The sequence below is a fragment of the Podarcis erhardii genome (assembly GCF_964252035.2).
Source record: "Podarcis erhardii genome assembly, chromosome: 8".
Taxonomy (NCBI): domain Eukaryota; kingdom Metazoa; phylum Chordata; class Lepidosauria; order Squamata; family Lacertidae; genus Podarcis; species Podarcis erhardii.
In genome coordinates this window covers 26,122,182-26,150,125 of record NC_138499.1, presented here as the reverse complement: position 1 = coordinate 26,150,125, position 27,944 = coordinate 26,122,182, and the positions used below count along the sequence as shown (strand labels likewise).

At 43.9% G+C, this 27,944-nt stretch overlaps 2 protein-coding genes and 1 long non-coding RNA gene across 5 annotated transcripts in view; 1 reads left to right on the top strand and 2 right to left on the bottom strand.

Moving 5' to 3' along the window:
• The window catches only part of VIRMA (vir like m6A methyltransferase associated), a 31,568-nt gene extending 18,332 nt beyond the window's left edge, over window positions 1-13,236 (bottom strand). For both annotated transcript variants that reach the window (XM_081873948.1, XM_081873949.1), the window contains exons 1-9: window positions 13,135-13,236; window positions 9,813-9,928; window positions 8,220-8,306; window positions 7,887-7,935; window positions 6,707-6,875; window positions 6,311-6,433; window positions 5,568-5,867; window positions 2,982-4,131; window positions 1,931-2,422 (exon numbers count right to left, since the gene is read on the bottom strand). In XM_081873948.1, coding sequence (XP_081730074.1) covers window positions 1,931-2,422; window positions 2,982-4,131; window positions 5,568-5,867; window positions 6,311-6,433; window positions 6,707-6,875; window positions 7,887-7,935; window positions 8,220-8,306; window positions 9,813-9,928; window positions 13,135-13,197 — 2,549 coding nt within the window. In that variant the 5' untranslated portion in view covers window positions 13,198-13,236. The remainder of the gene's footprint in view (window positions 1-1,930; window positions 2,423-2,981; window positions 4,132-5,567; window positions 5,868-6,310; window positions 6,434-6,706; window positions 6,876-7,886; window positions 7,936-8,219; window positions 8,307-9,812; window positions 9,929-13,134) is intronic.
• Window positions 27-1,924, bottom strand: LOC309349137. The gene is made up of 2 exons (XR_014159750.1): window positions 1,542-1,924; window positions 27-637 (listed from the first exon to the last, which is right to left on the bottom strand). It is a non-coding gene; the product is annotated as an uncharacterized lncRNA (long non-coding RNA).
• A 6,472-nt stretch (window positions 13,237-19,708) lies between the features above and the next one.
• ESRP1 (epithelial splicing regulatory protein 1) overlaps window positions 19,709-27,944 on the top strand; it is a 36,486-nt gene continuing 28,250 nt past the window's right edge. Inside the window, exons 1-3 of one of the 2 annotated variants that reach the window (XM_081874316.1) lie at window positions 19,709-19,947; window positions 20,848-20,976; window positions 24,828-24,941. In XM_081874316.1, the coding sequence (XP_081730442.1) occupies window positions 19,816-19,947; window positions 20,848-20,976; window positions 24,828-24,941 (375 nt within the window). In that variant the 5' untranslated portion in view covers window positions 19,709-19,815. The remainder of the gene's footprint in view (window positions 19,948-20,847; window positions 20,977-24,827; window positions 24,942-27,944) is intronic. The other variant, XM_081874317.1, reaches the window with a different exon arrangement.

Sequence of the window (27,944 nt, the reverse complement as noted above, 5' to 3'; positions counted from 1 at the left end):
GGCATGTGATTGATTGACTCAACCTCTCTTAGTTTCTCCACTTAGTTTCTCATAATCTTTTCAGAACTCAAAACAGAAAAGTCAATTATATTGATCAGAATCAAGCAGTAACCTGCAGGAGGGATAAAGAACGGCTCTGATTTCAAATGCATACAAGCCATGCCACAGGCAAACATTCAGCTCCTTAGCACAAGCTACAGTTGTGTATGCCACTTTGATCTGAAAACCCCACTCTTTCGATTGTGAATTTAACTCCAGCATCTAAGATATGTTTATCTAAATTATGTTCTTGATCTGTGCAGCCAGTTTCAGACAAGCATGAAATGCTCTCATAACAACATGAAGGAATCAGAAAACAGCCATGCAGCTTACACTTCCTTGTCCCACCACATTTCTGTCACATGCAACATAGAACCTCTGTGCAGATAACCTGCAAATCTCCACCCTGGTGGATATGCCAAAGATCAGTCTGACAGGACATTAAGATGAGCAGGAAGCAGAACGTGCTCGCTACTCCCCTTGTTCCTTGGTTTTAAAATGTTTGGCTTTGCTTTTAGCTATTCTTTCATGTCATCCATGGTGTTTTTATGTTGTTTTTTTCAGACTATGTTTTCAAACCTAGTTATCCTGAGCCCACCTATTTATTTATTTATTTATTTATTTTTTAATTTCTCTTTATTAAGTTTCATTCTTCACATACTCACAAAAAAGTAAAACACAAAACATTAAATAAAAAATATAAGGGCACCATCACAAAAAGAAAAAAAGGGGACAGGTCAAAAAAGAGAAAAAAAATAAATAAATACATAGAAATAAAAAATAAACATTAGACCAATACAAATCACACACTATTTGACTTCCTTCCCTATTGATTTCGGATTTCTAATTTTTTTTAAAAATATCACTTTTACCGCTGATACTGATTATTAATTTGCACATCGGAAGTTTTATATTAGACCTGCTATAGTTGGTAGGTTTTTAAAGTTAGTTTCTATATATGCCATGAATTTAGACCAATCGTTATTCAACTTTGTATTCTTTTGTTCTCTAATTCTCTGCGTCATTTTTGCCAATTCAACAAAATCGTATAGTTTTGTTTGCCACTCCCTTACGGTTGGTATATGCGTACTTTTCCAATTTTGAGCGATTAACATTCTGGCCGCTGCTGTTGAATATTGGAATAAAGTTTTATCTTCTTTCCTAATTTCCTCCCCAATCATACCTAATAAAAAGGCCTCTGGTTTTTTAGGGAACGTGTATCTAAATATTTTTTTTAACTCATTATATATCATGTCCCAAAATTTTTTTATTTCCCCACATGTCCACCACATGTGTATAAAATTACCTTCTTTTATTTTGCATTTCCAGCAGGCCTTATTACCAGTCTTATACATCCTATTTAGTTTCTCTGGTGTTATATACCATCTGTATATCATCTTCTCTAAGTTTTCTCTGATTGCAACACTCGCCGTAAATTTTATTCCCTCATTCCACAGCTTTGACCATTTTTCATATTCTATGTTGTGCCCCACTGAGCCCACCTATTTAAAAGCAGGGATTGGAGAGTGGGGGTGAAAAATCTGTTTAAACATCTCAATGATTTCCTGTCTGCAATCAGAGCCAAATCACCAAGCATTGACTGGGATGAAGAGGTTACTAACTCATGGGCCACCCCATACGTATCCTCAGACTATGCTGAGGAATAAGCATGTACCATCCCAGAACAAGGAAAGCCTGGTTCACTTCTTTAAAGGGAAGGCTTCGTAAAAGGAGAAAAATGAGGAGGGTAAGAAGTTGGATTCTGTACTGCAGCAAAGTTCCATAACAAGGAACAACCCCAAATTAAAAGTTTGTGAAACCCACATCAACCTGCAAACATCCATTTAAAAGCATAAAACCTAAAGCAAGGTTAAAAAAATAGGATAATTACCCTAATGCTTCTTTGGAATAGAACTCCATTAAAGTAATAAGACTCTGGAGATTCTTCTCAAGGCTGAAGACATGGGCGACAGCAGCTCTTCCCACAGGGTTAAAAGTGATCAGGTAAAGGTTATGAAGCGTTCCCAGGAGATCCGAATGGTCAGTTTCATCAGTGGCTGTGCAGCGCTGGAAATGGCAGAATAGTTCTGAAATGCACTGCAGAGTCTGTGTTGAATGAAGAAGCCATGGGGGAAAGGCTTCATCGCTTGCCCCATCAGTCTGGAGACCTTCCTCTTGATCAGGGTCAGAGAAATGGCAAAAGGCTCGAACCAGCAAGTTTGTGGCTTCATACTCAGAGAGGAAGAAAAGAAGGCCCTTCTGGGACTGTGCCAAAAATCTCAGTATATCCCTGGTGGACTGCAGCACCCCAGGGTGCACATTCGTTATTGGATTAGATAACAGCAACGTGACAGATTCCAAGAAATTGTGGTTATGAAGGTACCTGGAAATATGTAAGAAGCAGCATGCTCAATTCCACTTCAAAATATAGTACATTGGCAGAACTTTTTATTACTACTTTCAATGCAATGGTATGTGAAATAGCTGCAGAAGTGTACAACTGTGGGTGGGATTCAATAAAGTTTTACTTAGAACAGACCCAGTGGAATTAATGAACACTGCAATAGAAGCTGAGAAATTGTGATGTGCCCACAAGCACTCACTAATCTTCAAACGTGAGCAGGAATTTGAATCCAGATCTTCTCAGTTCAAGTCTGACACTGTTCTCCACCACCTCACTGACTTAAAGGATTAGAGTGAAGAGACTTGATGAAGACAGTGGAGGAGTTTTGTTTAGTTATGAGATGGCATGACAGAAGACACACGGTGGGAAAGGGGGGAAAGAGACAACAGTCTAGGCTGGAACATCTCCCAACATTGAAAGACCTTTATTAAGCAGCACACATGACATGCATGACAAGTACTTATGTCAACAACCAAGTGGCAGAAAGCAAACAAACAGGTATCCCTTTGAAACATATAAAAAAACTAAGGCCACTCACCTAAAGAGCACTGGGAAAGGGTCGTCCCTTTCTGGTGGCCCTGTAATACGTGCTGTTGTTGGGAAAGATTTCACCGGTGGCTGGATCATAGTGTGAGGGGCAGTCTCCATCAAATGCAAGATCTCATCCAAAAGGTTAATGAGTTTCTCCACTTCTCCTTCACTCATACTGGAGGACTCCAGAAGGCTGTCCATATCCATTGGAGTGTCCACATCATTTTCATATTCCTGGTTACCCCTTTCGAGTCCAGTGTCCGTATCCTGCTCAGGCTCAGTGTGATTAGGAAGAGATGGAGGATATTCCGCTAACTGGTCAGCAAACTTTTTGACCTCGGACAAAACCTCATAGAAGTGGCATTTCTGCAGAATTGCAGAGCAGGCAGTGACGACCCTTACTGTCTGATCCAGCAGGATGAGCTCCAGTAGTCTCTGGTAACCACTTTTTTCATGCACCTCTGAGCCGCTCCTCAAAAATGCCTCCATTCCTTCAGTCATGCTAACAACGCTATCCAAAGCTTTGAAAGCATTGAGTTTAAGAGAAGAAGAGACATGATCCGCAAACAGCAGTTCAAATAGAGAATTAATTACTCCTGCTTGCAACAGGCCCATTATCCCTCGAGTTCCACATTCTGCCAGTGAGGAGACAAGTTTTGTCCCAGCTTTAAGCTGACGGACATTCAAAGCGATCGGCTGTCTCAGGGCTACCTGTAGGTTTAATGACTGCATTGTCCAGTCAACCAACTGGCTTATATAATCCTGATTCGGGTCCTTTAACTGCAAGTAGCTTAGCCCTTTGACTATTAAACTTGGAATTTCTTCCAGAGCAGTGACCCACTTTGCACCCCTCTCCTCCTGATATAATTCTAGGAGTTCGGTCAATTTAGTAGAGGTCTCAACTGCCCCTGAATTTTCCTTGTCTGGATCTGTATCTTTCATCTTAGCAACTTCGGTTTCAAAAGTTGTATTGTAGGGACAGCTAAAGTACAGAAGAGGCCCAAGTTCCCTATCAAAAGGATCATAGGTCACAGGTGGCACTCTGGCTAGATCCTCAGCGGTGTACTCAATGTCAAAGCTCGGGTACTTAAACGTTTCACGTTCCAAGTCAGCAATTCCATCTTCATCACTTGAAATCTGCTCATAACCATCATCCCCTGAAAAGAAAAGTTTTATAATTACCTTGTTGAATCAATTGAACCAAAATAAGCAACAAATAACACCCATCCATTAATTACAGTTTTGAAAAATAAACCATCTTCTCCCCTTTTGCTCATAAACATGGGAGCCCCAGCAGTTAAAACATTTGCAGGATGCTTTGCCAACCCATCAGCTACACACTCACACGCAGGACCAAAAAGTATCAACTAACAGGAGAAATATATAATTGTACCATATAATTAGATTTTCTCCACAAGGAGAATTCTTAACCTTGGTTTTTATTTATTTCAAGACCACCCTCTATCTCGTAGGATCTTGAAGTGGTGAATACCACAATACAGCCAGACTAAAATACAAGGAAACCACTCAATCCAGTCTGCAGCAACATTCAAACCACCATATCCAGCTTGCAGACCTCACCCAAAGGACTGTATGAAAAGATTATTTGTAGTATTTGTTAGTCACTTTAAACAAAAAAAGTATAAAGCAATGTAAGATAAAATATGAATAATTTAAATCAATTAAAAGTCAAACTGAAAAACAATGTACAATACAAAACTCTTAAAATGCTCATCCAAGGACTAGCCCTACTGTACCCCACTAAAAGATGAGCAGCACAACAGAGACTAACTGAAGTCTAGCAAACAGAAGCATCTATCACCCAAAAGCTGATGATACCAGGAAAGTTTCCCTAGGGAGAGTATTTCAAAAGGGGACCCACCACTGAAAAACTCTCCTCTTGTGTAACCACCCTCTGCACCTCCCTCACATGGAGAAGTATTTAAGTTGACGTCTAAAACTCATGAGTAAAGGAGACAGTCATATCTCCTAATGAAGGGGAGTTCCATAATCAGGGCACCACCACTGAGAAGGTTCTCTCTTGTGTCAATGAATGTCAGACCATGCCCATCAACACAGGACCGCAAACATAAAAAGACAATGACTCACAACTACAGTTATAGCACAAATAATATTTTGACAGAAAAGGTAGAAAACCTATATGCCACAAAACCTTCAAAATCTCTTCCCTAGTGTCCTCTGACATGCTTGGCTTCCCCCCCAAAATACTACATATATTCCACTGTCTCAGGACCAGATCACACACACCCACACCCCACTTATCATTATTAGCTTCTAGAGACAACTAGTGTGAACTGACTAACTCAGGTTAAGTAACACAGAACGTTTGCATGCCCCACAGTCAAATCAAACAATGGGTGATTTTACTCAAGGTAAACCAACTGAAATTAATGAATATAACATTAGGTGCATTAATTTCAATAGATCTGTTATCAAGAAAGCTTGAACACTACTCAATATATTTCATTAGGCTGTTCACACAGTCAGCTGAAAATCAACTGTTTTGTGATGAAGTGATGGAAGAACACATGTACGTGCAACTCAGTCCTCAGCAGTTTCTGTATTTGCCTACCTTCACCCTCCTCCTCTTCTTCAACATCCTCTTCTTCTTCATCCTCCTCCTCCTCCTCCTCTTCATCCTCTTCTTCATCTTCTGGAATACTCTCTACTGTTTGACCATCGTCATCCTCTTCATCTTCCTCCTCCTCCTCAACATCCACCCCCTCTTCATCATCCACTTCTTCGGGCTGGTCTTCTTCCACTTCTGCTTCATCAGAATATGGACCCTCCTGGTGAACGGACGTCCGATCAGGGGAAATGGGCTCAAAGTAATCCTCTCTGTGATCAACATCGTCATCTTTCTCCCCAACCACTGGAAAGAATGGAATCCACAGCAAAATTAATTTAAACAACTGTCATTTTCAAAAAGAAAGAGAAAGCAGACAACAACAAAAGCTAAACAACAAATACCCATAGTGTAATTTAATACTCTGCTAAGAGAATTCTGTGTATTTTCCATAAAATTTAAATCTTCAAGCTAGGATGCTAATAAACTGCTGCTTTGGTTTTGTAGTTTTAAGGTAAGGTTAGCCTCCATGGACCAATACAGATGTTTGCCAATTCTCCCGTATGGAACAGCCTAATAGATGCATCATATCTCCTGTCACAACTGCCACTTCCCAGTGGTGAATTCAGTTGCAGCTGGAAAATATACCTACTGCTAGAAAAACAGCAACACTTTCTCCTCACTTAAATTATGCATGCATGTGGACACAAGTGAGAAAGAAATGGAAAGAAAGTTACGTTCCAAAGTACCTGATACGGGCATTGGCTCATCTTCATCATCATCAGGAGGAGGTGGGCCTGGTGGAGTTCTTGGGCCTCTAGGCTGTGGTCGTGGAGGACTGCCATTAAACTGATCCTCTTTCTCTCCATCAGCTGTAAAAAAAAAAGGCATATAAATGAGCTTATAAATAAAGATAAATAAATTCATGGGAAGCCTGTGGCATCACTTGGGAAGTTGCTGAAAATGAACCACTCAGTAAAAAACTGTAGTGGTGCATGCATTAACTTACAGATCACAGACAAAAACTTCAGCTGAAAGAAGTAATGAGACACAAGCGTTTTAGACGTAGATGATTTAACTTCTGTGGGGGGGAATCACTTACTTCTATTTGCATTTCTTAATTGGCTTAGTTTTGGAATGCTTACCAGGTTTCGGAGTTCTTTTCAAAGCTGCTTGTTGCTGAGGAGGGGGTGGTGGCGGAGGCGGCGGAGGGGGAGAGTCCCTATCATGGCTTATTACTCTGTCAACAGAGCCATATATTGCAAGCGTCAAGCAGTTGTACCAGCCTCTCAGAACTAATCCGTCAGTGTTGACCTGGATTTTAAAGGAGGAGAGAGAGCATAAAAGAAACAATGATAAACCTTTAACTTGCTGCACCTACACTACAAGCTCAGTACCAGTATATATTTGCAATGAAATATAGTTCCAGCTATGCCATTGTTAGATTTCACTTACATGTTACAGTAGGATATAAATGCACTTTGCAAATACATGAGGCACAGAATCCTGTAATAGTTTTGAAAGCCTCAGGTTTTTTTATATAAAAAAGACAGGTGAGCTGTGGTGTGAGGGGCATGGGCTGGGCAGAGGGATGTGACTTGATGAGAGTCCCATGGGTCAGATAGAGAGGACTTAAAGGTCACCTTCTGCTTGTGAGCCAGAGGTTCTCCACGGCTGGCCTACATGCACAAGTTTTCTAACACACACACACACGTGAGACAGCATCTGGCTGCATAATGCTGGTCCCCCTACCATGTGTACTTGGCCCACTCAGACCAAATGTTTCTAATGGGCTTCAGATGGCCTGCACTGCATCACACAATGGACTAAAGCTAATCATGTCTCCCCCTAGAGCATTTCTTAGATGACACTTTGTTTTTAATAAAGAGTGGGAACCAGGTGAGCACCTCTGGGGAAGGGCATTCCACATGTGATCCTCCAAGACTGAGAAGGCACTTGCTCTGCTCATCACCTCCTTATTTCAAATGATTGTGGGACTCTGATGAGGATCAAAGGATTGAGGCAGGCTCATGAGGTAGATGGCAGTCCTTCAGATAGGTAACAACCAGCACTCTGAACTGCTCTTGGAAACAGACTAGCCACTGGTATGCATGTTTAAGAACTGTTGAGAGATGCTCTCTATAGTTGGCCCTAGTGAAAAACCTAGCAACTATGTTTTGCACTAATGAAACTTTCTGAGAAGACTTCAAAAGTACCCCAAGAACATCCCATCACAACACAGCCCAGTGTAGAGGTTACCAGCCTCTCTCTCTACAAGAGTTGTCACTAGAAGGGTCAATCTCAGAATTTACAAGCGATCATTACCTTGGCATTAGGTCTGAAAATTATTGAAGAGTTCTCATCATACTCCAGGCTGTTAAAACAGAAATATGTGTTAAAGGTCAAAGAAACTGCACCAACATCTTTTACAACCAGATTCACAATGGTACTTTTTTCAAGCAATATCTAATGAGAATGATAATTATCTATTTTTATATTTAGTAGTAGAATAGAGAAACTCAAAGCCTATATTTTCATTTACTTCAACTGTTTTCTTCATAAACAAGACACAAGGAAATTAGTAGCCAGGCTCACACGGCTTGTCTTAGCCCTGTTTAAGTCTTAAAATGGCACCAAGATTATGAAAGAATTGCTTACCTTCCTAGCCTGTCAAATACAGGGGCACTTGGTTTGCTGACATTGTTGAAAAACAGGTCTAACTGAAATGTGTGAGGAGATGTTTCACTGAGAAGAAAGCCAAAGTGTAAAAAATTATTTTACAGGACCAAGATAAACAAGATAATCAAGCCTTAAAATACCAATTATCATATAGTCACAATCTGCAAGAAGTAAAGAAGTGGGGAGCTTTTTAATAGTATTCGACTATAAAATTAATAAGCCACAACTCAAGGGGAGGTGGAGAAGGGTAATGAGGAAACACACAGCTCATTCTCAATCCAATAGCTTACAGTTTATCATGACATCTCATCAGGCCATTATCTAATAAACCTAGCATTGTTGCATCCAAAGGTAAATCATACATTATTATACATTTAAATTTTTTTCACTATCTTAACCATCACATTTGTAATTTTAGGCAATCTCATCACTTATGTAAGAGGCCTGCAGATCTGTGACTGCCCCTCCACCACACATGTGCTATTTGACACTGCACAGATTTGATAAATGATCATAAATGCTTTCGGTCAATAAAGACCCTGATTTCCATGAACCCCCACCGCAAAACCACATCCCCTTTCACAACCCTAAATACCACTTTAAAGGATTCCCCAAACCTTGGAAGTAACTTTTGGGAAAGACAGACAGAAAACTGCCACCAGGAGGAAGATGTGGGTGAGCACACTTCTTACTTCCCTTTCCTGATTTGTTCTAATCCTACTTCGACATAATACCCCAATAGGGCAAATAAGGGTTGGAGCTAACCAAAACTGTCTCCAACCTATGGTTTGCCAATTCACTTCAAACTAAACAAACTTTCCGGGTCTGTGCTAGCCTTGTATTAGGATTGCACAAATCCACTCACCAGTTCATCAGAGTCAAGTGACCCTGGCATTCTGGCTATGGCCACTGTCTTGACGCAATCTAGATCCCTCTCTGAGTTCTCATATTGTCCTAAGCTTTGGAAAAGGCTGATTCCAGGGGCTAGTGCTGGATGGATCTAGGAGACCCAAGTTCAACTCTTTCCGTCATTGTGTGACCAAGGGCAAGTTTCTTCCACATCTCTGTGATGGGAGCTACAAGGATGTTGGGAAGGAGAACATAACAAAATACTTTCCAAATTTAAAATGCTGTTCAAATAACCACTGGTACGTAGCTGCTAACTTCCAGAAAAGGAAGAATAGTTTCACTATGTGCTGAGCAAGTTCCAGCTGCTCGACCCAACTCCCTTGCCTCAGATGGAGCTAATACTTGGCAAATGGGAATTGCCAACAAGGGAAGGCTTGCCTTCATCATAAGACTCAGTGAGATACAAATCACCTCCTTGCTTCAGATGACATTGGGCGAGTGACTGCCTGGTATGATACCACAGAAGAACAAGAATGAGAGCCTGAATACTCCGGCCCCCATATGTACACCATGTAGGTAATTTTTGTTCCTGTACCACATTTGAGTTTGACTTTGAGAATCTTCTGTAAGCCTTTGTTTAATTTGCTTTGAGAGGCACAAGGTGCTAGAAAGCAGGATGTCTATATTCTAAATAAAGAATTCAATTAATCAACTTGCACTTACCCATAAGCTCTGTTTTCAGGTAAGTTAGAATGAGCTCTTACTCCTGGAGGGATGACACGTACTTCATTGATGTAAACCACACATGGAAAGCGAACCACATCTACATTACTACTTTGCTATCAAAAACAAAAACAAAGTGAACAAAATTCATGAAGGTTAAAATATATGGCACAGCGCCCAGAAATTGTCTAAAAGGCCAGCAATGATATGACAGCTGTATCCACCCATTTTTCCTGACAAGTGCCACCCACACTAGACTGCTTACCATTTGCAGCAGGCAAGGACATAAAAAATAAAATTCAGAGGTGACATTCAGCCACTGAGTGCAGCTTTTGAAGAGTACAAATTAATTTTGCTTTTGTTATATTAATAGTTGCCTACCTTTTTAACGAGTAATTTAATGGCATGCATCCCATACTGAGATGCATTGCAATATTCTTTTTATATACAGTAAGTCTCTAAACTATCTTTCACTCACTTCACACAACCACAGCCTAAGGCATTATCTGGGCTGCTGTGATGCCATGGAATATTCACAACTACTATAGGAAGGGCTGGTCAAACATTGCTGTTAAAAAATGAATGTTCGATGTTCTCAAAGAGACAGAAAAAGCTATATTCTGACATCAGGTAACTGAGGTGCAGGAAGAGAAGATGAACCAAGAGGATGATTGGATGAACAGAAAGAATGGACAATGATCCATCAGGGAACTGAGGAACACAGAAAAAGTTTGCAATGTGCTACAGGAAAGAGGAGAAAGCAAAACAAAAGGTGTATATGCTGAAAACCTAGTACAGTACTTGGCCAAAACAAAAGGAAGGCTGCATGATATTAGTGTGAAGCAGGTAGTAAAAGAACAAGAAAAGCATGAAGATTTAAAGCTTCACACAATGACTCAGTCACCTATCAGTATTTTAATGTAAATTTAATGGCCATAGCATGCCTTTATAAAGTTACATCTTGCTACAGATGATGCAGTTAAAAAGTAACCACTAAATGTTACCAGAGGAAGCCTTTCACCAATTCCTTAGGCTGCCATCCTAAAAAATACAGCTGGCTGTTAAGCAAATTGTTTTAATGTTAAAACAAAATAAAAGAAAAAAATTCCTTCCAGTAGCACCTTAAAGACCAACTAAGTTAGTTCTAGGTATGAGCTAGGTATGAGCTAACTAGGTATGAGCTAACTAACTTAGTTAGTTAGTTCTAGGTATGAGCTAGGTATGAGCTAACTAACTTAGTTGGTCTTTAAAGTGCTACTGGAAGGATTTTTTTTCTTTTATTTTGTTTTAACTATGGCAGACCAACACGGCTACCTATCAGTTTTAATGTTTTTAAAGGTAAGTAATTTTAAGAATGGAATAAAAAAGTCTACAACTTCTTCTGTTTTTTTGTTTGGTTTGCTCTTCTATTATTGTAATGTACACCATACAGAGGAATTTTATTGAAGGGAAGCACAGAATATTTTTTCTAAATTAATACATTTGTGGCCTATGAAGTCAAATACAACCTACTAGTGACTCTCTAACCTTCTTGTTTCCTACTTGCCCAAAAAATGGCATATTATTGATTTTAGGTGCCTTGAGCATAATACAAATGTAACGAACAAATAATATACTGAACTAACTGTCAGTATATACTGAAGTGTTGTCAACATCTGATAGATACATGTATCTGATAAGATACATGGCAAGCAAGCTGTATTCAGCTTGGAGGGTAAAAAGGAATGCCTCCACTATATATAAGCATACTCTATATATACCCCCAGCCTTCCCCAAGGCCAGATGTTGCCTGGCTTCAGCTCCCATTTAACAGTCAGCATTTTCACAAGCATCCTCCATCCGATCTTCCTAAGTCTAAGAACACTACAGTCCATCTAATGAATATTTCACTATAAGCACAAGTAGCAACTTCACATGCTCCACATTTGTTGAGTAAGCAAGTGTCTTAGTCTGTGAAGGTCAAGAGGCAAAGTTTAATATAAACAATTGCAGCATAAATCTGGTTATACTTGCATGATGAAATGTACTGAAATCCAAATAAATGTTCCTAAACCAACATATGGGTCATTTGGCATGCATAGACTCCCCTTTCTCCAAAAAAATAGGCATGCATACGTGTATGTATGAGAAAATATTTGAAAATGGTTTCCAGCAGTTCACAGGCAACCAAATTTGACAAATTAATGCTAGTGTTTGTGTAGTTAGCTGCAACAGCACAAACAATAATTTGACAATATTGCTAGAACTCAGTACACCTCACCTGTATTATCATTTTCACAGACACAAATGATATCTCACACAGGGAACAGAAGGGACTCTACCTGCTCCCTATATCTCAGCAAGCCATATAACAGACTGCATTGCATACTTGTGCTTTTGGCAGATTAGAGAAAGAGAAAGACAGTAGATGCATTCTACTTTTCACACTATCTCACAACTTAAGAGACTCAAAAGATTTGTTTTACCCAACCTACTAGTGCAGAAGAAAAGAGTGCCGGGCCAGATTCCTATGTCAAGACAGGGGGCATCAGAAGCACAGCTACAGCAACATGCAGATAATTCAGCTGCTGGGAAAGCACGTAGTACTGGACTTTGATGGCTCTATACATTAAGAGTTTTTAACCTCTCTCATCAATAATCTCCTCTACATAATAACATACAAATAGGGCAATACAAATTGTCAGTAAGGCTGCACATACTTAAGATCTCCAATTAGTCTATGATTGTTTTGACGTAAACTATTTTTGTTACTCCCACTTCAACTGGCTTTTTCTATCCCAGGGGCGGGGAACTATGGCCCTCCTGATGCTGCCGAACTGCAACTCCCATTTCCTCCCACTACTGGCTATATCGGTTGGGCTGGCATAACTTGGAATCCAACAATATTCAGTGTGTGTTATCATGGGTTATAATCTATGTTAGTAATTGCCACAGAGTAGCAGTTATTTCAGATCAAACGACACCAAGACAATTGACAGGCTTTTTATTTTTATTAAAGGTAAGGCATCTCATTCCTATGGTCGAAACCTCCCCCCCCCCCAAAAAAAAAAGAAAAAGAAATATGTTTACACTTGTACATGCGTGTGAACCTCTATACAAGACGCAGATGCACCTACTAAAGAAGGAAACGGGTCAGAGCTGTCACCAGTTTCCTTTGTGGGGCTCGAGAGAGGAAAGGGGCTCTAGCCCCGCCCCGAGGGTCCGACCTCTCCGCATAAAATCAACCCTCGTCCCTGGAGCAAAAAAGACTAAAACTCCGCTACGCCCGTCCTCTTTGGGCGCCCGTCAAGCAGAAGGAAACGGCCCTCGCCTCCCCCGTTACCTCTGTGCTCTGGTGCTTGAAAGTGTCTAAAAACAGAAGCTCCGTTGTTGTGTCCGCCGCCATTTTCCTTCGGCGGAAGCACCTCGCCTGACACTAGAAGCACTTCCGGAGTCAAGGAGGAATGGCAGGTGGGGGAGCGCATGCGCACTAAGCTTCTTTCCAGCCGTTCGAAAAATAGATCCTTCTCAGCTGCTGCTTTTCCTCCTAAATCGGCCGCTTGGCTAAAAGCAGAACAACGTGCCTATATATCGTTGGAGAAGCAAAGGCAGCGTAGTTGTGGGGGGTGCGGTTAAAGCATGCTATGCAATGTGCCCTTGCTTGGGAATAATCCCCATTAATCAAGTGCGTTGTTTCAGAGTCATCTTTCTACGTGGGATCGGGGTTTAGACCTCTGCAGCCATACTTGGGAGTAAGAAGCATTTGGTAAACAGGGAGAGCGCCTTCCGAGTAAACAGGGCGTCCAGCTGCGGAAGTTGGGTGAAGAGGAACAAAACTCCTGCACCTTTAATAATTGTGTTTTAGAGGGGATTTCAGTAGGTATGGCTTGTTATGCTGCTACAGCTGCTGAAATTCCCTCATTCGCACAATTATTAAAGGCGCAGCACTACCCTACAAATTTGTTTGTTGGTTTCATAAAATGTATATACCACTTAATTGCGGGGGTGGGTCTCAAAATGAAGTTGCATAGAATCCGCTCCTGGGAGTAAGCTCCTTTAAACAGTGAGAATTGCATTAGCTGAACCTGCATAGGATGAAACAACGCTCCTGTGCATACTTGTGTCTGAGCGATACGTGCTTCTAAATGTCCGTAGACTTGCTGAAAGTAATTAGTAATTCTATAATCCTCAAATCATTGAACGTTGACAATAACAAGAGCGCCACATCGCAGGCAAACTATGATGTGATAAACATTTATTTACAACCATACTGCTTATAAGTCAGCCTGTACTTGTTAGAGGATCTGGTAAAAGTCAGATCCAGGATTTTAAAAATGTATCCTCTTGAATTCATATTATTATTATTTACAAATTATCATACCATCCACCACCACCCCTAAAAACCTACCATTAAATCACAGACCACATCAGTCTCGAAGGACTGAACGGTATAAATCACAGGTCTTGTGCTTTCGGGGGCAGAAACATGGATCCAAAACCATACTCCGTCGTGCCTGACCTTGCCCATGTCGGCGGAGGCTGATGGGAGTTGGGAGCCCTATAACATCAGAATGGAGAGAAATGCCCTAACTATTGCTACATCGGGATTCTCCCTAACTCCCAGAGGCCCAACAGGGATACCTGTTAGATAAGATTGCTCTGTGACTCTCTTCCCCGCAGCCACCCCCTTTTGGCACGGCGACTCTGGCCAGAGGCTAAGAAGGAGCTCTTCGAACCCGAAGCAGCTTCCCACGCGCAACAATCTCGCAGGCGAGCGAGCTGCAGCGCAGTGCGCAGACTCAAAATGTTCCATTGAGAAGAGATGTTGGTAATTTTTTTATGAATGGCAGTCGATGCAGAGACAGTTACAGATAGGTAGCCGTGTTGGTCTGCCATAGTCAAAACAAAACAAAACAAATTCCTTCCAGTAGCACCTTAAAGACCAAGAACTGACTTAGTTGGTCTTTAAGGTGCTACTGGAAGGAATTTGTTTTGTTTTGATGCAGAGACAGTTCGCCCATAGCCGCTGTGTGCAGACAGCCAAGAATTGCCAGCCTGGAATGACTGACGATATTCCCCCTCCGTGTGTTAGAGTGTGTCTCCGATTGTTGCTTACGGTGCGAAATCATTTGCCCTGAAAAAGAGGGCGGGGAGTGCTGGAAACACTGAGCAAGTTAATTCCGAGCGCGGCGGCTCCCTCCTCCCAAACCTGATCGCCCAGTCCGGCGGCGCCACAAAGCTCCTGCTCGGGCACTGCTTCCTGCAGGCAGCTGCCCGCCCGGAACTGCGCGCACGGCTTTGCAGCAGCTGCTTCTCCAACCTTTTTTTGCAGAGAGCGGGAGGGCGGCAGGATGGAGCTGAAAAAAGGCTAAAAAGTGGAATCGGACTAGGATGGGGTGGGCATGGAAGGCGGGTGGTCGCGACTCGCGGCTCCTTTCTTCTGGAAATCGCATAAGCAAGTAGGAGAGCCACCAAAGAGCTCCAAAATAAAGAGCACACTGTGAGATTCTGTGAAAATGGCATCTGTCTGAAATCAGTGGCCAAAGCACGCACCACCGCCCCTTCAAAAAAAAGGGGGACAGTGTGCTCCGTATTAACTTGTAAAGGAAATATATATAAGCCAGCAACCCTGTCTTGAAAAAGGCAACAAAGGGCAAGACTATTCCCACGCAAAATACTCCCCTCTCCGCCCTTGTATTTTCCTGGTTTGGTTTTGCGCTCTGCTGGTGAGTCTGCAGCGCGCAAATCTCAGGCACTCAGCAAAAAATAAATTTTAAAAATGATCTTGTGCCATCAACAAGTGGGAAGAGACCTAGCACGCCAAGTTGGTTGTCTAACTTGTCTCCGTCATTCCCTAGAAACAAAAAAAAGCTGCCTCATTCCGAGTCAGACCAATGGATCGATCTAGAGATGCGCCCAGACTGGCAGGGTGTCTCCACGGTTTCTCCAGATCTACTTGGGGATGTTGGGAATTGAACCTGGGGAACCTCCTGCATGTGACCCTTCTCCATTGTTTCCGAATAAGCGGCTGGAACTATTATTAATATTACATTTATTGAGTCGCGACTTTTGAGCAAACAAACACACACCATGGGATAGGACTGTAAACCCGCATTCAGTTCAATTGTAGGTATTCTAAGGCTGAAATCCTATGCCCACTTTATTGGGAGTAAACCCTGTTAAACTTAAAGGGACTTAATCTTTGAGTAGGATTACACTGCAAGTGCTCAGGAATTGGGGTTGTTTTTAACAGAAGCAAAGAATAGGAGAGTTGGAAGGGACCCCAAGGGTCATCTAGTCCAACCCCCTGCAATGCAGGAATCGCAAGTGGATCATACATGACAGAAGGCGCCAGCCATCTGTTTTAGTGCACTGTGTTCTCAATTTATGTTTTGTCATTTTATGCTTCATTAAGCCGCCCAGAGAACAGTGTTACTGTCCAGCCTTCTATAAAAATAAGAAACCACGCTTAATTCGGAAGTAGCTCCCAATGGTGTAAACATAAGGCTCTTGTAGAGAATTGGAACCTTGGAGACCAGGGTTCAAATCTGCAGGTAGCCATGAATGTCAATGTGTGACTTGGGAATAGTTGATGTGAGGAGTAGAGGAGAATATTGTACGCCACCTTGAGCTTTTGGGAGGAAATAGGGATTTAACTGTAATAATATTAATAATAATAATCACTTCCTTGCTCAGAAGTCAGTCCCGCTGCTATCAATGGAGTTTCCTTCCCTTAGGAAATGTGCGAAGAAATGCCTCCCGATTCCACGCGTGTTCCTGGAAAATCAGTCACAGGGGACTTCACTCTTAGTGAAGAGCGCAGCTTATTGAGACTTACTTCCTGGTAAGTATGCTATAGCTTTGCTCAGTCCATCAGTCCCAGTCGATTCGATTTCTCACCCCCATGGTCACCATCCTCTCTGTCTAGCTGCAGATTCGGAATGTAATGTCTCGGCAACAGTTGTTTTGAATTGTATTCTTTTGACCTCAAGCACTCGGGAAAAAAACCTGTCAAAATCTTTCTATCATTTCTAGTTTTAGTTAAGTATTCTTATTTATCTACTTGATTTGGGGAGGCAGCTGCCCCCATGGCGGACTCTTCAAACTGCTAGCAGCCTGTCAAATCGCTCCACAGGAAATCAACGCTACCCACGGGACAGCTGTTCATCTCCAATCTTTTATTCCGCAGCTTCGGGCCCAGTGGCCGTTTTCTTGGGCTGCAAGGGCTGCCACAGAGGAACTATTTCCAGCTTCTTGAAAATCTATACAGGCTTCTAGGAAGTCCTTTTGGGTCCCCAGTTGTTGTTGGACAACTCCCATCAAGCCTGCCCGCTGGTATTGCTAGCTAGGGAGCGTGGGAGTTGCAGCCCAACACTAGCCAGGGACCTCAGGTTGAGAAACACTAGGGCGGCAGCGAGCTATAGTATCCACCGAGCGAGGGAGCGCGCGATCCAAATTCTAGACATCTTGCGCGCACAGGGCCAGAAGATCCTGAAAGGAGCTGCTGGTTTCCCCGCTGCACCCAGGAATTGATCCTTTCCCCACCGCTGATGCCAGGAGACGAACCGGTCTTTCCATAACTCGGAGCACATGGCATCTTAAGGGCAGAGTTAAAAGAACCACAGAATTCCAGAGTGTAAGGAACCCAGAGGGTCATCTAGCTCAACCCCCTGCAATGCAATATTCCCCTTCCTATAAACTTATTTTTAAGAGGAGGGGAGTAGTAGCAGGTGGGAGGAGACAGATCATATCCTTCAAGGTCATGGAAACCAAGCCTTACGAGGAGCGCAGAGAGATAATAGCCATTTGCAAACATCTTCAGGAGGGTAGGACTGGAACCCATGGCTTCAGGTTTCAAGAAAGGAAATTCCGACTGAACATACGGGAGGGAAAACACTTTCTGGCAGTAAGCTGTTTAAACAGTGGGACATTCTCCCTCGGGAGGTTGTAGGCTCTCCGTCTTTGGAGGTTTTAAAGCGGAGGTTGGATAAGCCATCTGTCATGGATGCTCCAGCTGAGATTTCTGCATTGCAAGGGGTTGGACTAGATGACTCTCGGGTCCCTTCCAACTCTACAATTCTATGAAGATGAAAGCTGGATTGGTCAGACCAATGGGTCTAATCGTGGGAAGGAGGAATATTTATGTCTAAACGGATAGATCCGTACATATCTTTTTGTTGTTGTTGGGGTGGGTGGAGGGGGAACCATAGCCGCCGAGGACGCAGAGCACATCCTTTGTGTGCAGAAGGTCCCCAGTATCGCGGGGTAGGACTGGGAAATGTCCCCTGTCGGGACCCCAGTTGAGATGCTGCCCGTCAGTGTCAACGCGACTGGGCTCGGTATAAGGCAGCTTCCTGCGTCCTTAAAACGGCTGTGGAGCAACAGGGAACTAGCCTCTGCTCCAACTTTTTTGCACGACAGCCCTTCATATAGTTGGAGGCAGTTCTCCTTTAACGTTACTTGACTATATTGTTTCCCGGATCCTCACCAATCTGGGCGGTCGCCTCTTCTCTGTCTGGCCGATCTCTGCCATCCTTTCAGATTCCATTTTCTGACACTACTCCGTATGTTCCGTCGTGCGTGTCCTTCCGTTATCCTTGGCACCCAAACAAGACGCCTGACCTTGTGCCTGTTTACTTGGAAGTAAGCCCCACTGGGCTCCTTTCCAAATGAGTGAACATAGCACTGCAGCCAAATAACCTTTATTAGTAGGCTAGTCATAGACAGTTAGTGGCTGGTGCATTTGTTAAAGGGAAGTCCCTGGTTCAAGTGATACTTCTGCCATGAGCTCACCGGGTGGGTCCTAAACAAGGCCGCCGCCCCAGCCTTCAAACACTCTCATCCTCTATACGAGGAAGAACGCTCACCTACCTGTCAGGGTGGTTGGAAGGATCACAACCAGGTAACGCACCTGAAATGCTTTGAATAATGCCCATAATGGATTACTGTTATTATTGTTTTGCTAATTATTACTACTACTACTTGCATATATATCCCACCGTTCCTCCAAGGAGCTCAAGGCGGCATAGTTCTCCACCCCAATTTATTTTCACAACAACCCTGAGAGGTCGGTTAGGCTGAGAGTGACTGGTCCAAGATGACCCAGTGACCTTCATGCCCTTTTGTTTCCCAGGTCCTATTAATAATATCTTTTAATTCATCAGAAGAAGATCCCAGGCCGGTTCACAAAAGGGAAACACAAATTGAGAACCCGGAATAGACAATAAAGCAAAGCAAACCAAACCAATAACCCCTCTAGTCCTAGCCCAACACTCTTACCACTACACCACACTCTCAGCTTCGTAAAATACATAAAACCAACACAGCACTTTATTTCTTTATTTTGCAGCTCCATACAAAGAAAGAATAAAAAGGCTCCGCTGTGGAGGTGAGCCGGCCAGCCTTTTCCGGGACTTCCAAACTCACGATCGCGTGCGCCTTCGTCTCAGGCAGGTGTCCCCTGGCGCCTCTCCGGGGCGCAATCTCCGTCCCTGGGTTAAAGCCCCTCGGCCTGCTCCCCTGACCCGCCCTCGCCTCCTCCCCCCGCCCGGTTGCCACGTCCCTTGCGGGGAGAGAAGCCAATGGGCGGCCTCCCTCAGGTGTGTCTCTCTCTCACCTGCACCACGTGGGGCGGAGGAAGGGGCAGGTACAGCCACATCCCCAAACAGCCCCGGCCCGCAGCCATTTGCGCGCCTCGCAGGGGTGTAGCCCGCCCTGCGCTGCGGAATTGGCTCCTGTTGCAATTAAGCTACAAAAAGAGGCCGCGTGGGGCAGGCGCCTCCCCCCACGCCCCCGCTCTCCTAAATGCAGGTGCGGGGCAGGGACTGAGGGAGAGCTGAGGTGGCTGGAGGTGTAGGGTTGGGAAGGGGGTAGTACTGCTCCCCTGCACAGGAGAGGAGGAGGAGGAGGAGGAGGGCGGCTTGGGGGGTGGCTGGGTTGGGGGCTGGCTGGGCTGGTTTTGCCAAAAAGTTTGGTGAAGGTCCTTCTTCCCGCCCCTCCCTCTGTGGGGCTCATCCCCGTCGGCATGACGACGTCTCCGGGCTACCTGGTCATCCTGTTTGGGACCACCGCCGGAGCCAACGGGGCTCGGCTGGGTTCCGATGAGAGAGAGTTGATCCAGCTGCTGTGGAAGGTGGTGGATCTGACCAATAAGAAGGTACTCCGCTTTCTTTTTTTCTTTTCTACGCTAAGAAGTGTGGGCAGGAACTTTTGTGCCCTCGGCAAAACCGAGGTGGGTCGGAATTAAGGTTGTGCGCACCATCTATTTAATACCCCCCAAATCCCATTGGGAACTGCCGTTCACCTCTCACCCAGCTACAATTCCCAGCATCCTTAAACTTCTGTTCCCAGGATTCCTTTATTTGGGTGTGGGGGTGCTTTAAATGTGTGAACGCAGCCCAGCTCCCCTCCAGTGCACGGTTATTTGGGAGTAAATCCAATTAGATTCCGTGGGATTTACCTCTTGAGTTGTTAGTGGGGTGTTCTGTTTTTTAAAAAATAATAAATATATCCATGGATGTTGACCGGAAAGGTGTTTGAAAAGAAACTAGGCTGCCCCCAATAAACTCTTCCGGCTTAAGGAGGGTCCTCGAGGGGTTGTTCGGGCCCGGAGCGGTGCTGCTGGAGCCAGCCTGGCGTCGGAACGCTGCGAGCCCCGACTTCGGATCTCGGCCGGGCCGCGTGTAAACTCTCCGCGTGGTCCCAGTGACTGCCAAGGAGCTTGAAAGCAAGGCTCGATTTGTGCCCCGCGCGCCCCGGGTGACTCAGAAACCCGACGGAGCCGGCCTGCACGTGTCTACTCGGAAGTAAACCCTTCCTTACTCTCCCAGATAAGCGGCCGCAGTGTAAACAAACGCTCGAAGAAACGAGGGCCTTGACTTCCAGAGGCCTGGGCCTACATGGGTCAAAGAGCCCGGCGCTGGCCCAGGTTAGATCCGGTTTACCAGCAACCAGCTTGGTCTGTCTTATCTGCAGGCGAGATCTTGGGTTGGAAGGATTTATCTCTTCCTTTTGCCTTCCCCGTCTTCTCCCCGACCCCTCCCTTAATTCCATGGAGTTGGGAAATCTGCATGAGGAGTTGATCGGGCCCGATCACTTGGAGCTGACGGACGAGTGCAAAGAAGAAACCGGCCTCGCCGAGGAACGCCTGGCGCTCGCCCCGCAGCTGGAGCAAGCTCTGAGACAGGTAAGCTAGGCTGGGTCGTGGGAATCGGGTGCATGCAGGTTAAAAGGGGGAGAAGTGCTAAGAAGACGCTCCATTTCTCTTCAGGGATGGGTTGGGCTTGTTTGGGGAGGGGAGGGAAAGCTGAGTCACCGCAGAAGGAGCAGGAAAAAGTCGACCTTCCTCGCCCACGTGTGCCTAAGGAAGACACGAGATGGCTTCAGACTGTTTTTCTGATGTTTCAAAGCTCCATGGCCTTGACATTTGTGTGCGCGCTTGCAAGTAAAGCCAGGAGGATGGCTGTTGCTGCTGTAGAGGCATCACTTCAAAATAGGAACATAGAAATCTGCCTTGCTCTGAGCCAAAACATGTGTCCATTTTGCTCAGTATTGTCTACTCAGACTGGCAGCTCTCCAGATTTTCAGGTAGCAGCTTTTCTCCAGCCCTGCCTAGGGGCATCAGGGATTGAACCTGGGACTTCTTGCATGCAAGGCAGATGCTCTATCACTGAGCTGTGGTCCGTCCCCAACTGCCCCATAGTGACACTTACTCCCAGATAAGTGTGGCTAGAAATGGCAGCCTTGAAAGGAAGCTGGACCCTGTGATTTCCCTACTGCTGGCCCAGAAAAAAACCCAATTCAGAGTTGGCACACTTCCTTTCCACCTTGTTTACTCAATTCTGTCATTCCACAAGTCTGTGGTTTGTATTTGGAGTTGAGTAGAGGAAAGACCTGAAAAGTGGGTGCAGTAAATTAGGTCTCTCTCAAGTTGCTGGTCACTACTAGTCACTTCCACACAAGCTGGTGGAGGCCACAACTGCCTAGCAAATATATTAAACATCCCCCCGCCCCCAGATAGCTAACTGATAATTGAGCAATTGCACCTTTCTCTAGGGACGCGGGTGGCACTGTGGTCTAAACCACAGAGCTTAGGGCTTGCCGATCAGAAGGTGGCACTGGGTTAAACCACTGAGCCTAGGGGTTGCTGATCGGAAGGCCGGAGGTTTGAATCCCTGCAACGGGGTGAGCTCCCGTTGCTCTGTCGCAGCTCCTGCCAACCTAGCAGTTCGAAAGCACGTCAAAGTGCAAATAGATAAATAGGTACCGCTCCAGCGGGAAGGTAAACGGCGTTTCCGTGTGCTGCTCTGGTTTCGCCAGAAGCAGCTTAGTCATGCTGGCCACATGACCCGGAAAAGCTGTCTGCGGACCAACGCTGGCTCCCTCGGCCAGTAAAGCGAGATGAGTGCCGTAACCCCAGAGTCGTTCGCAATTGGACTTAACTTTCAGAGGTCCTTTTACCTTTACCTTTTTACCTTCCTCTAATGAGGAGGGAACTGCAAGCATACAACTGCCTACAAGGTCTTTCCAAAACGGATAAGAGGTTAAATAATAACTCAAGTTACTAAACAAACTGATATGCCCTCATGTGGAACAATGGGCACATTTTCCTTTATTGGTGGATTTTAAGAAGAGTTTGGGTCTGTAGTGAATCATAGAATACATGATGTGCAAGTATTGTAAGGAAATAAGTGGCTGTGGAGCCAAGCCCTTAGCTTGCCATGTTAGGGGCAATATTGTGCTGCTTGTACAAAAAGTTAAAGAACCCTTTTTAAAAATCGTGTTGTTAGAGAGTTATGAAACCCTACTGATGGGCTAATCCTACCATGAGGCAGAGTGAGGCAGTTACCTTGAAACAATTGCTGGGGATGCAGGGAGTGGCCATTCTTTTTGAGCCAGGGGGGATAGCTCAGTTGGTAGACCACTGACACTCTTTAAGAGTTATGGGTTCGAGGCCCACATTGGGAAAAAGATTCTTGCATTGCAGGGGGTTGGACTAGACGACACTTGTGGTCCCTTCCAATTCTATGATTTTATGATTAAGCAGCTATTTGCAAACTTCTGAGCTGGCAGCAATAACTGTACAGTCATACCTTGGGTTGAATATGCTTCATGTTGAGCGCTTTCAAGTTGCGCTCTGCGGCAACCCGGAAGGAACGGAGCACATTACTTCCGGGTTTCGCCGCATGCGCAGACGCTCAAAATGACCCCTTGTGCATGCGCAGAGGCGACGAAAAGTGACACACGCGTTCGCAGACCTGCCATTGCTAGTTACGTTTGCTTCTGGATATGAACGGGGCTCCGGAACCGATCCTGTTTGCATCCCGAGGTGTTGCATCACTGTACTCTCTTTCCACTGTTAGAGGCAATATGTCTCTGAATACTGGTTGTTGGGAACTGCAGGTGGGCAGAGTGCTGCTGTGCTCATGTCCTGCTTGCAGGCCTCCCACAGAGATGCGGTTGGCCACTGTGACGACAGGATGCTGGAGTAGATGGGCCATTGGCCTGATCCAGTGGTGGTGGTTCTTACGTTCAGTGCTTGCGTGTTATTGATCGGATCTGGCTGTCTCACTTAATTGCCTTCTTCCAAGATGTCACACACATGCTGATTTTCCTTTGGGGAAAATCCCTGACCAAGCAAGCAGGACGAAAGGCCACCTGCCTAGCCCACACCTTGCAGCTTTCTTCATGTGATGCATATGGGTGCCACTGCACTGATGCATTGCATTACAGTGGCACCACTGGTTGCGAATGGGATCCGTTCCAGAGGCCCGTTCGCAACATGAAAAGAGTGCAACCCGCAGTGGTGCACCTGCGCATGTGTGGGTTGCGATTCGTCGCTTCTGCTCATGCATGTGACATCATTTTGCGATTCTGCGCATGCGCGGGTGGCGAAACCCAGAAGTAACCCTTTCCGGTTCTTTTGGGTCACCGCAGGACATAACCTGAAAGAACGTAACATGAAGCAAACGTAACATGAGGTATGACTGTACATCAGCTGTCTTGAATAAGCAGCACACTGATGTTAATTGGACAGTGACTGAGGGGCACTGAAGTGTTGGAGAACTGAGTGTGTGTGTGTGAAACATGTGGTCTACCTTGTACTGGGTCATCTTAGTCCAACCCCCTGCAATGTAGTGGAGCATTTTGTCCAAATGCCAGGTTGAACCAAGATCCAGTGGTTAAGCTGGTCAGATTCTGTTTTGGGGATGACGTGAGGTTCATATTCACCTCAGGAAGCAAAGTAACTTGGGCCAACCCTGTGTAAAGATTTGCTGAAGGTTGCTCATATTTAATTATGTATGATCAAATGCTATAAAAAAAAATCCTGCCTCTCCAGTAGAAATTGTGTGTGTGGTTTGTATTAATGGAGTTATTAGCTATTCAGACATAAAGCTCACTGCTTGACTTTGGCCAGTCACATACGCTTGCCTATCCTACATCACAGGCTATTATGAGGGTAAAAAGGAGCAACGCTGTGTTCTGCTCAGAGTTCTTTGGAGGAAGGGCAACTAAATCCACAGTGCAAAAAAAATCTTAACAACATCTGTCTAACTTGCAGCCTTGACATACACCTAAATCTGCTGAAGTTCAAATATTCTTTATTAATTTTGCTGTACCTACACTATCTCTTGCATGGTTGTTTGCTGTTGTGCATTTTTGTGATTCCTCTTGCATTTGTTAACATGTTTTTAACAGAAGCCTATTTTGGCATTAAGTGGTATAAAAATTAATATGTATTAATGTTTTGTTGATAATTTTACTGTTTCATGTAAACCATTTAGAGGTTTTAATGCAATCAAGAGGTATATACGTTTCATTAAATAAATAAAAATAATATTTTGGTTTGAAAGCCACTTCTGGGACTTTGTGATTGAAAAGCAGGATGCAAAGTAACGTAAGCAGCATTCTGATTTGGTCAGGTAGTGAATCCTACTGAAAGCATAACTGATAAAAAATATTTATCTAGTCTTGCAAAATGTACTTTCAGGTTGTGAGTGGATTTTTCTTTTTCTTTTTGTGTCTTGTAACTTTTAGTTTAACCAGTCTGTGAGCAATGAACTAAATATTGGTGTAGGTACTTCGTTCTGTCTCTGCACAGATGGGCAGCTTCATCTCAGGCAAGTTCTTCATCCTGAAGCTTCCAAAAAGGTAAGAAGACTAAGATTTAATTAATTCTGACCCCTTCTGACAATCAGGATATGCATGAATTTATTGCACATAGTTTTGCTTAAAATGAAGTATTTCTCGTCACATTGCCCGTTTTCTGAAATCACTGATGTACGGGGATGTGTAAAAGAAGAGAATGGTTTGTTTTTCACAGTACAGTCTTGTTCTTTTTTTGGGGGGGGGGAGTTACAGGACTAAGTATTCATTCTTTACATGTTTCTGTTACATACTAACTGCAGTTCTTGCCTGTAATTTCTATTGAGTAGTATAATGACCCAACATGAATTTTAATGTTGAGCACAATTGCATTTTCAAAGCAAAATTGATTGTTAGATAGCATGGTTGCAAGTGTTCCCAGATCTTGCTGCCATAAACAGTATTTAAATCCTAAATGCACTTAAACTATGTACACTTAACTTTGATTAAGACTCATTGCATTCAGTGGGATTTACATCTGAATAAAGTATGCACAGGATCAGGTTGCATATAACAATATTCATTTTGGCTTGGACATAATCTTTGGTTGGAAATCCCGCCAAGTTTAATCTGGCCTTGATCGTCTACTCTGGTAGGAACATGTTTGCAAAAATGCAGTGTACTCTACTTGGATCTTCCTCTGGAAATGGTTTGCATGTTTCATTTAAGTTATAGCTGGCATTGCAGACTTGGATCATATATCGCCAGTCTTAAAAACAACTACACTTTGCTGGCTAGTGTTTGCTTCCAGGCCCATTGCAGAGTAACCTTTAAAGTACCGAACAATTTAGGACCCATGTGCTTGATGATGCCTACTCCAAATCAACCTGCCTGCATTTTAAGTTCATTTTCTGATGCTCTTCTTCAAATGCTACTTTTATCACAGGGGAGAATTGCTTCAACAAGGGAGGTGGCCTATTTTGGGTACCCCAGTTGGTACCTTTCCAGGGGGGTATGTCTGGTCCCAACCTTGTTTTCTTGTAGGTGCCAGACAAAAACATTTTTTTTCTGATGACTTAAATATTTTAAAACATGACAACTACTGCCTGCCTATATCTACTGCTTGATTCCTTATATTGTCTATTTTGTTTTGCTTTGTGTCATACTTTTTGTAAATTACCTTGAAATCCGTTGAGATAAAACTTGTATAAATATTACCAATAATGCAGTGGTCGATTTTCCTTCCCAAGCAATGCTTGCTTGGAATTTATTCTGCTTCTGTATAAGAAATCTACGTATGCAGCGTTGCGTATGTACTACATCGCAGGTACACTGCATGTAGATTTCCAGCGCATGTGACAGCAATGCCAGTAAAAATCACATGTGAAGCAATTTTTACTTTGGCTGTAGCTGATGCATTTTGCTGCTTAATCTATCAGTCATCTTTTCAAAGAGATTAAATCTGTGCTCCGCACCTTTCAGATCACGTTGTTGTAGATCTTGAAATTCTGGTCGTGAACAATCTGTGCTTTCCAAGGGTTCCTATTGCTGCTAATGTTACAGTAGCAAAAATACATGCGCGTTTTGAATCTTGTTGGGTTTTTCGTTGTTGCTTTCAAAATAAGGAAGAACACCAGTAAACTCATCTTTCAACCCATTATAAAGAGAATACATATTCTCTTAGTAGTTGGGTGGGCAGTCTGGAGTTTAGCACCACGTGGAGAGCCCCACAGTTTTCATCAGCTGTGAGTCTCGAAGCAGAGGCAAAACAGAAATCAATCTGCCACAGAAGTATGCCTCTTTTTTTTTTAACTTTTCACTTCAGCCTACCCTCCGCTATGTAAATCAGGGCCTGAGGCGTATTGCCCTATAATAGGATCACATTGCTCTAGTGATGGCCAACAAAGCGGGGGAGGGAATGAAGCTTTTTAGCCATGCCCAAGGTTCTAAACCATGTCAACTGCAGCTAAAATAATAATAACCCCATTCATAAATATAAAGTGGTGCAATGCATTTGTCCTTTCTCAAAAAGCCTTTGGGGTTGAGTTGATATGAATCATAGCAATATACGGTACATACGTGTGTGAGAGAGAGATAGACGATACTATTTATTTGACCTTAGAGCAGTCTTTAAACTTCTATAAAATAACAGAATAATGGATGCGTGCGAAATCTGGCATTCATTTGGGATGAGCTGCGTAGCTTGTCCATAGTTCTTCTCGTGAGCATTGCAGGCTCTTCCAATCTTGCATCTTCCAATATATGCACAGGTACAAAAAATGCTGTGTGGAAGAGACTTCTCTATGTCTTTCTGCTATGCAGCCAGGCCAAGCCCAGGGTTCAGGGAGCTCAAGCCTGCATATAAATGAGAGACGAGGTTTTAAGTTGGGAGTGTTCTTTATGGAAATGTTTTTCGTAGTATGAGCTTATTGGAAAAGATGGGGAGTTTCTTGCAAGAACGGGGATCCTTTGTTCCTCCAGATCTTGCAGGCCTCAAACTTCAGCATGATCAGCTGTTGGGGCTAATGGGAAAACAGCAACATCTGGAAAGCCACAGGTTCCTCATACCTGGCTTACAATACTGAAGGAATGTGTGGGTGGTGGGTCCCCCCCCCCTTTGCACTTTCTTTTGCACAAGACTATAAATGTGGCCTGGAAGGACTATGGGAGGAATCCAGCATAATGCAATGGCAATTGTTCCATCAGTGCACAAGCTTTTCAGCTTGCCATGTGGAACAATACCCCCTCTCCCCCCTTCGCATGCTAGTCTGGGGGTTCTCCGAATCCCTCCATCATTTTTGGGAGTGTTGGGTGTGTACGGAGGGAGGCAAGAAGCCCCACTCTATTAGCAGGGACCCTTGCACTGGCTTCTGCTAGTGGGGCTTGTTATCCTGCCCTTAGTCTGAGATGATGTGTTTGCCTTTTCAAATCGGTTCTGCAAAACCTTTCTTGGCTCTGTTAGTCTTTATTTTGTGAGTAATTGTGAATGGGGCACAATTTCTTATTAAAAGACACTGAGGGTGATCTCTCACGAGGGGAAACTTAGATACCGGTAAGTGAAAAAAAGTT